The 9,662-nt window shown below is 40.1% G+C and overlaps 1 protein-coding gene across 1 annotated transcript; it reads left to right on the forward strand.

The window, feature by feature from the left end:
• The first annotated feature begins 4,182 nt into the window (after window positions 1-4,182).
• Window positions 4,183-5,079, forward strand: LOC128282072 (uncharacterized). Its single transcript, XM_053020277.1, has 2 exons — window positions 4,183-4,832; window positions 4,989-5,079. Exons 1-2 carry the CDS (start codon window positions 4,183-4,185, stop codon window positions 5,077-5,079), a joined length of 741 nt encoding a protein of 246 aa, XP_052876237.1.
• The last annotated feature ends 4,583 nt before the right edge of the window (window positions 5,080-9,662 follow it).

The following is a 9,662-nucleotide window of genomic DNA, read 5'->3' on the forward strand; positions in this document are numbered from 1 at the left end:
TAATTTTAAACAGTTTGGCCTAAACATGCTTATCAGCCCATCCGAAGGTTTACAGTCGCCTCGAGCGACTTTTACAACCCTAACGGTCTATCGATGAAAATAGGCCCAAGGCGCATTATTCGGCCCAAATGGGCCCATACACTCATGTGGCCCATTTAGCCCAAATTCAGATACGGCTATGTGTACACCATAGCCCAGTTCATTAATAGCCACTTACTGTAAATTTTATCCATGTGGGCCCACACGGCCCATCGAGGCCGAAAACAACCTAAGTCATGTGCGCAACATGACAAGTCTATCTACTTCCCGTTTAACAGTGAAATTTCCCCACGTAGGTCCACGGGATCATTGGGCCCATATGGCCCATTTAACCCAAAACTATTCACGGCTGTATGAACGACAAAACCCAGTCCACAACTTACCACATAACATATATGTTTCCGTGTAGGCCCACAAGCCCATTGGGCCCACACGGCCCAGTCTGGCCTAATGTGGCCTAGAACGGCCTATGTCATGTACGCGACACGACAAGCCCAACCATATTCCACCTAGCAGCTGATTTGACACAAGCAGGCCCACATGTCTATTGGGCCTATTTGGCCCATTTCGTGGCCCAAATGGCCCACTACGACCTAAGCCTACGAATTCGCTCATGGTGGCCTTCCTCGTCGTACGCCCACGTTTCGTGAGCTCGATTCACCACACGCACGATCACACGCTCGTGTGGCATCATACGCCATATTTTCGGCTTTTTGGCATTTTATCGATCTACAGTCATAGCAAAGTAAACAACACACATTTTTGGCTTTTCAGCCGATTATCAAAATAAGGCATACAATTACACACCTGATCACGTAGAGTACTAAGAATTCACAATCGATACAACCTATATTCAAACATAACATTCAGTTAATCACTAATCAAATAGTGTTAGAAAAACTCTTAACAACCACTTAACCGAAAGATCGACTACCACTTGCCTTGAGTAGATCAGTTGACTGTAATTTGCCTACCTAATCCAAAGTTTGGTGCAGTCACCCTTCCGCAACCTGGCAGAAAGTCCCAAACCATCAATACCCTATGTAGCTTAAACTTGGGGGCAGAGTCTACGCGTCCACTAGCAGTCGGCACCACTATCATCACCTTATTGCTAGAACCCCCTTTGCTCATCGCAAGTTCGATTAATAGATATTACTTGCCAAATCGAGAACAAAAATAGAGAGAGAGGTTTGGCTATAAGAGGACACAAGGAGAAAAGGGCAGTCGGCTTTAGAAAAGTGTAAGAAGGAATAGACTTAAACATATTGCAAGAATAGAGAAAACAAGTAGTAATCAAGTAACTCACCAATTGTTAAAGAACCACTACGAAACCGTAAATAGAACAAAGAGGGGGAGAAGAATCCAGAAATTGGTCACAAGGATTAAGAACTAAAAGCTAAAAGAAAATGAAGAAAATAAAGAAGAGAAAGTCAACTAGGAGAAGAAAACCAAAAAAGGAAATGGAGAAGGAGTAAAGAAATATGTATTCAGCTAGGTTGAGAGAAGGAGAGGAGAGCAAAGAATAGGTCAACCAAAAATGTGATGGGATTGAGGAGGAGAAAGAAGGGTATTCTATCCACGAGGAAACTCTTAAGAGAGGGAAGAAAAGGTGACAAGCCAACATGAACAAAATACCCCAAATGGTAACAATTCAACTACTCCAAAAATAAAATTTAAAAAAGTACAGGAAACCCGAAAGACCCCTAGCAAGAATCAGCTAAGAAGTGCAACAGAGAACTCCCAAAATGCTCATAATCCCGAAAAATGGAAACTACTCCCTCAAAGCTGAATTAGTTATCACAAACGGCACTAGTTTTTCCCATTCATTCCAAACCCCTTGATTTTCTCCACAATCTCCTCCTAAAGCTCCTCCTTTATCTCCTCCACCGAATTTTCTCCTTGATTTACTCCAACTCCCCATTCAAATTCAGTTCAATTCTTATGACCAATTCAACCACAGAGTTCTAGTCCAGTTCCAACACCTCCCAAGCTCAAGAAGTAAAATAAACATACAATTACGCACGCTATGCCTCGAACCTCAGACTCCCTACCACACATGTAGCACCATCTTGCCACTAGATCCCTTCTCTCTTTGTGTCATAAAACACCCAGTAATTATTATAAGTCTTATAAGCTAACATCCAGGTTCACTTAAGAGCCCAAAACTTAAAATTTTGCAAACACCCAGACTTGAACCCAGGCTTCCCAAGCACCCCCAAATATGCCCAAATACTTGGCCACAAAAGCTACACATAATTTGTGATATTTCTCGCACACCTAAACTTTTATGCGTTCCTACACTCAAGGCCTATTCCTTCTAGGCCTAAATTCGGGGCGTTACAATAATTGGCAATGAGTTATGAAATGAGCCAAGTATAAAATGTGATTATCAGAGTGGTAATCCTTAATACAAAAATGATAACCTAGAATGTGCTAAATCAATGAGATGAGGTTAACATGCAAAAGACTATGCCAAGGTATGTTATGGACATATTTAGGCCATGTTAAATACCATTGTAGTTTATAAATGTGTATGGATGTTGAGGGTTACCTTTGGCTTGGAAAAGAGCTTCTAAAAAGGTCCACATGGGTAGGCACACAGCCATGTGTCTAGGTCGTGTGTGACACACGGCCAGCCCCTTGGGCGTGTCACTCAGCTGTGTGTCCTCTGTACCTAGAATTTTTAGGTTAGTTTGCATGGTAGTAAACACACGGGCAGAGACACGGCCATGTGGAAGAAACGGCCTCGTACACGAGCTTTTGCATTGACTGTGTGCCTCTAAATGGATGATGATGTCATAAATAGAATGTCTAGGTTTTTGGGCACGGACAGTGACATGGGCGTGTCTAAGCCGTGTGAGGGACACGGGCGTGTGCTTAGCTATGTGAAAACCCCTAGAGGTTCAAAATAAAAAATAAATTCTAATAATTCAACACGGGTAAGGGGCACGGGCGTGTTCCCAAGCACACAGGCTCGTGCATTGCCTCCACACGGGCATGTGGGGCTTAACCCTAGGAATTTTTGTAAAATTTTCTTACGTTCTTGGTTCTGTCCCGGATTGGTTTTAATGTATGGTTTGGACCTCTAGGCCCATAATGAAGACAATATAATTTGGTTTGATCGGTTTTAAATTGAAATAAAATTTTATAGTCTGTATTTTTGGTAATTCCCCGTACCTTGTCTCGATCTCAGGTACGGGTAAGGGGTGTTATATTTAGTGGTATTAGAGCTACGGTTTAGTTAATTCTTGGACTAACTTAGCATGTAACGAGTCTAGCTATACATGCCATTATACAAGTTATGATAGTGTGACATCTTCTAACTCTTTTAATTGTATTTGAATATAGTAAATGTCTTCTGACCAAGCCCAAGATGAGTCCGAGGGAGTCGAGAGCCATGCTCCAGCTTTCGTACAATGAGCTACTTCTAGTAGTAGTAGAAAGCCTATGTCTGAGGACCGGGAAGAGGTGAAGGCTGTCTTTTTCGAGATGATGGATGAGTGGTTTAGGATTACTTAAGAAATCGCCCTAATATACCAATACCCCCTCCACCCCCTGCTCGGCCTGAAGAAGAAGTGCCACAAGGTATGTTACCTATAAGAATTGGTAAGGCACTAGTGGATAAGCTTAGGAAATATAGAGCCGAAGAGTTTAAGGCCACAATTGATGACGATCCTGAACATGCTGAGTTTTGCCTTGAGAATACCATGCGGGTTTTCGAGGAACTGTTGTGTACTCCTGAGGAGAGTTGGAAATATGCAGTGTCGTTATTGAAGAACATTGCATACCACTGGTGGAAGACTGTATCCTTAGTGGCACAGAGAGAGAGTATCACATGGGAATTTTCCAAGCTGAGTTTAAAATGAAGTACATCAGTCAGAGGTTCTTAGATCAGAAACGAAAGGAGTTCCTGGAACTCAAATAGAGAAATAGAAACGTATCAAAATACGAAAGAGAATTTGTAAGGTTAAGTTAGTATGCGAATGAATGGGTTCAAACAGACGCGAAAATGTGTAAGCGCTTCGAGGAAGGTCTGAATAAGGAAATTAAGTTGCCAATTGGGATCCTCGAGATAAGAGAATTTGTTGCATTAGCTGATCAGGCCAAGAAGGCCGAAGAGCTTAATAATGAAAGAAAAATATGATGAGAGAAACTCAAGTTTCAAGTAAGAGATCCAGTGGTAAGATGCATCCATTTCCCTCAAAGAAATTGAGAGGTCAACAAGAACGCTCCACTGCATCGGTGGGATATTCGGGTAAGACAAGAAGTTCTAAGCGTCACAACTCGAAGTCTTCTTCCCCTATGGTGACTAGTGTGGGAAGCGTAGATGATCAAAAGTCGAGATATAAAACTTGTAATAAGTTTCATTTCGGAGAATGTCGAATGAAGAGCGGAGCATGCTATAGATGTGGTTCTCTTGACCACTTCCTTAGAGATTTCTTGGAACGAGCTAATAAAGAGGTTGAATTAGCTCTGAAGCCGAACGCTCTTATTTCTCGAGTTAAACCTCTGAGACATCCCAGAAGTGCAAGCGGTAGTCGAATCGTTGCTAAAGATGCTACTGCAAAATTAGAGGCACGAGCCCCGACAAGAACTTATGCAATACGCGCTCGAGAGGAAGCCTCTGCTCCCGAAGTTATCACGGGTATATTTTCTATCTATAATACTCGTGTCATTGCCTTAATTGATCCAGGGTCAACCTATTCGTACATTTGCATGAAATTGGTGTCTAGCATGAACATGTCTGTAGAACCTACAGAATTTGTGATTAAGGTGTCAAACCCACTAGGCAAGTCAGTCCTTGTTGATAAAGTCTATAAGAGTTGTCCCTTGACGATTCAAGGTCATTGTTTTTCGACTAACCTTATGTTATTGCCATTCGATGAGTATGATGTAATACTTCGCATGGATTGGTTAGTTCTTCATGATGTGATTGTAAATTGTGGTAGCAAGTATATCGAATTGAAATGCTCAGGTGGTGAGATTCTCCGTATTGATTCAAGTGAGTTGGATACTCCACCGGTCGTAATTTTTCAATGATGGCTCAAAGGTATATGAGAAAAGGATATAAAGTCTACCTTGCTTTCGTGTTGAATACTAAACAATCTGAGTTGAAGTTGGAATCGGAACCGATAGTATGCAAGTATCCGAATGTGTTTCTAGAAGAGCTATGCGGATTACCTCCCGTTAGAGAAGTAGAGTTTGGTATTGAGTTGATGCCAGGAATAACACCTATTTCTATTACCCCGTATAGGATGACACCAACCGAGTTGAAAGAGTTAAAAGCACAATCACAAGAATTGACGGATAAGGGTTTCGTAAGACCAAGCTTTTTGCCTTGGATGCTCTCATATTATGCGTGAAAAATAAAGATGGTTCGATGAGATTATGTATAAACTACCGAAAACTCAATAGGGTAACCATCAAGAACAAGTACCCATTACCTAGGATTGATGACATTTTTGATCAATTAAGGGGAGCCACTGTGTTTTCTAAGATAGATCTGAGATCCGGCTACTACCAGCTGCGAGTAAAAGAGTCAAGTGTACCTAAGACTGCTTTTAGAACGAGTTATGGCCATTACGAATTTCTTGTGATGCCTTTGGGTTGAAAAATGCATCGGCTGTGTTTATGGACTTGATGAATAGGATATTCAGCCATACTTAGACAAATTTGTTTTTTATTGATGATATCCTGATTTATTCTAAGGATGAGACCGAACATGTTGAGCATTTGAGGACTGTTTTGAAAACTTTGCGAGACAAGAAAATTTATGCTAAATTTAGCAAGAGCGAGTTTTGGCTCCAGAGGTAGGATTCTTGGGTCACATTTGTGACACCCCGAATGTGACCCTAGTCGGAGAGTGGTTTCGGGACCACGAAACCGAGTCACAAGAATAATTAAGTGTTATATTCCGTGCTTATTGTATGTGGAATTGGTATGCGTAAATATTTCGTGTCTCGATTTTTATTAATTAGGTGCTAATTTATAAGAAAGGACTTAGTAGTGAACTTTGAAAGTACGATAGGAAATATGTGATGACTAATTAAAGCATGCATGCAAAATAATGGACTTGCATGTCAAATTTCCTTTTTACAAATGATGGCCGCCATGACAAAGTGATATGGGCTAAACATGTCATGAAACATGTTTTGTTGGGCATTAGGAGAAATCATAAACAAATAAGCATGGGTAAGAAAAGAATGAAAAAAAAATGTGTGTGAGAGTAGCATTCCCCCATTGCCGTGCAACCAAGAAGAGAAAACAAAAAATTTGTTCATCCTTTCTCATCTTTTGGCCGAAAATCATAAGGAGGAAGAAAGGGATTTTGCTCCATTTTTGGTTTAGAAGAGAACTAGAAGGAGATTTGGCCATACTTGTACCAAGATTAAGGTATGTATGAGGTTGTGTTTGGAGTTTCATGCATGACTTGGTTACTAACTTGATGTGCATGTTAGCCATGGCTCAAATCTTTGTTATGCCATGGAAATGGTATTTGGGCAAAGTTGTTATGGTGATAAAGCCATTGCATGCTAAGTGTGAAGCTTGATGATGATGCATGCAATGATGGATTTTCTATTCATGAGTAAGATTTTGAGTTTTCTCTTTGTTTTATCATGATTAAAGTTGAAAAGGAGCATGATTGTCATATTCGCCATGATGCATTCTTGAGCATGATTCATGCTTCTTGCATGTTAGTTAAAATTTGTGTTTTGGATGGCTATGGACACCTTGAAAATTCGCCATGCTCATATATGCATATATATGATTGCACATTATGTTTGGTTATGAACTAAGTGATGAATATATTGATTTAAAGAAGAAAATGTGGAAGAATGCTTGTGAAATTGCAAGCACAATTCGCCTAGCACACATATAAGTGCTTGATGCTATATTATAAGTTTTGGGCCACAATGTGCAAAGCATTAATTAGTAGATTGCATGCTGTTTTTGTGAGGTATTAAGTGCAAAATTGACCTCAACATGTACATGAATATTCGCCTTGGGTAGCCTATTGAAGGCCTTAGCATTTCCTTGATGCTCAAATAAATTGTATTGAATTGCTTGATGTAGTATAAAATGTGCATGACCATTGTGTATTCAAGCTAAAGAGTGGCCATATGACCATTTAAAATCCTTGTCATATTCGCCATAAGCAAGCACAATGAGATTTTAATAAATTGAATTTGTTTGAATTAGCTCAAGAGCTAAGAGGGCCACAATTGGACAAGGGAAGGAAAAGGTGATCGAATAGCCGAAAAAGCCGTTCGACAACATCCGAGGTAAGTCCTCAAGAAGTGACCTTACTTGAATTATGTGAGATGAAATATGGATGTGTATGATTATTGATTATGTGTGTATGAGTATTTGAATTCCACCGGGCTAAGTCCCAAGGCGAATATGCTAATGATTATAATTGTGTTTGAGCCTTAGTAACGAAAATGAAATATGTATGTCCAATGATTTTTGATGTATGTGTGCATGAGAAATTGAATGATATCGGGCTAAGCCGAAGACAACTATGCTGGAAATTATATCCGGTTAAGACCAAGGCAATTGTGCTAGTGGCTATATCCGGGCTAAGGCCCAAGGCATTCGTATGAGTTACTCTATCCGGGCTAAGACCAAGGCATTTGTGCACGTGATTAAATCCGGTTACATTCGAAGAATCTTGGGCTGGAGGTGAGTGTTGGTTGCGAAATGAATTTAATTAGTACACTCGGAAAGCCCAAAGGATAAGGTACGTTATATGTGCATTGGAAAGTCGATGTGTTTGAGCAACATTCGCTCAATCGACTAATGAATTTCAGTTATTGAATTGATTGATGCTTTGCGAACTTATATAATGATGAAGTATGAAGTAAGAATGTGTATTAATGAAATGATGCATTTGGCTATGTGAATGTATTGCTGTAAATTTATAGTTCATTATATTCCTTGAGACTTACTAAGCATAAAAATGCTTACCCCGTTGCTTTGGCTCTTAGTTTTCTAGATTTCGCTCGAGGCAATCGGATTTGGGATCTTGAAGTGAAGTCATCCACACTATCAAGCCTCCATTTTGGTATAAATTTTGGTTGAACTTGAGATGGCATGTATAGGACTACCCCTTGTTTGTTAAATATGTTGTAATGTAAGTATGTACGGCCGTGCGAAAATGGCTCGAAAAGGGAAGCATGAACTTAGACTAATTGCGGGTTGTATGTGTATATTTTGTGTCATGATGTGGCTATGGCTTGGAAATGGGAATGTTGGTCATATGATCAGCCATTGGCATGGTTAAAATGATCATATATGAACCTATGTATGGTAAGGCTAGTTGAATCATGGAGACCACCAAATAGGTAAGTCCTATCTTAAAACAGATGCTGCCAGCTGCAGTGGCCTGAATGTGAAAAATCACCAAAATTCATAGGAATGGAATTAGATAGTGAATAAGCTATTTAAATGAACCTTGATGAGTCTATTTTCATATGGAAGAAACGAAACGGTCATAGGAGTTACAGGTTAAGAGATATTAAAGCCATTGTGAGACAGGGCCAGAATGGTTTCTGGGTTCCCTGTCGCAACTTTAAAAATTCACTATAAATTATCCAAAAAGAATTAGGAGATATACCTTATATGTACAGATTCCATATTGAGTCTAGTTTCATTAGAAACAAACGACACCAGCATTAAAGCCCTGTACAGAGAGATATTCAAGTTATACCGCGCGAAGGTCAGAGCAGTCGATCCCTGTAACAGGGGTAACTTTAACTAATAAACTGTACCAATTGGCCCGACCAAAAATCCTAGAAATAAATCCATGGATGGATATATGAGTCTAAATTCAGGGAAAATTTACGAAACCAGTTTCTGAGTTTTGAAACTCGAGATATGATTTTTAAGGTGACAGTGACGCAGTTTTCCAGCCTGACTGGAAATGTCAAATTGGTGGGCAAAAACATGTGAACTTGGTTTGTTAACCCTCGGGTCCGACACCGGCGATGGTCTCGGGTTTGGGGTGTTACAACATTGTTTCAGGTGAAGGCATCTGAGTTGACCCAAATATGATATCTGCTATTGTCGAGTGGAAGCTGCTGAAGAACGTAACCAAGGTTAGAAGCTTTTTGGTCTTAGTTGGTTACTATCGACACTTCATAAAAGGATTTTTGATGATTGCAACTCCTTTGACCAGGTTGCTGCAAAAAGATGTTAAGTTTGAATGGTCAGAAAAGTGTCAACAGTGCTTTGAAAAGTTAAAGACGTTGCTAACGGAAGCTCCAGTTTTAGTGCAGCCCGAACCGAGAAAAGAATTCGTGGTCTACAGTGATGTGTCATTGATTGGACTGGGTTGTATGCTGATGCAAGAAAGTAAAGTGATAGCCTATGCTTCGAGGCAATTGAAGCCACACGAGAAAAAATTATCCAACACATGACTCGGAGCTAGCCGCCATTGTATTTTCCCTGAAGATTTGGAGACACCATTTGTATGATGAGACATGTTGTGTATTCACCGATCACAAGAGTTTGAAATATTTGATGACTCAAAAAGAATTGAATCTGGGACAAAGGAGATGGTTAGAGTTGATTAAAGATTATGAATTGATCATTGACTACCATCCGAGAAAGGCGAACGTGGT

This window comes from Gossypium arboreum, chromosome 10, assembly GCF_025698485.1.
Source record: "Gossypium arboreum isolate Shixiya-1 chromosome 10, ASM2569848v2, whole genome shotgun sequence".
Classification (NCBI taxonomy): domain Eukaryota; kingdom Viridiplantae; phylum Streptophyta; class Magnoliopsida; order Malvales; family Malvaceae; genus Gossypium; species Gossypium arboreum.

Bases quoted from the DNA above. Each gene is read 5' to 3' on its own strand.
- LOC128282072 (XM_053020277.1), top strand. From the start codon at position 4,183: ATGAGAGAAACTCAAGTTTCAAGTAAGAGATCCAGTGGTAAGATGCAT. The intron at 4,833-4,988 runs GTCAGTCCTTGT...AAATTGTGGTAG, and splicing joins GTGTCAAACCCACTAGGCAA to CAAGTATATCGAATTGAAAT.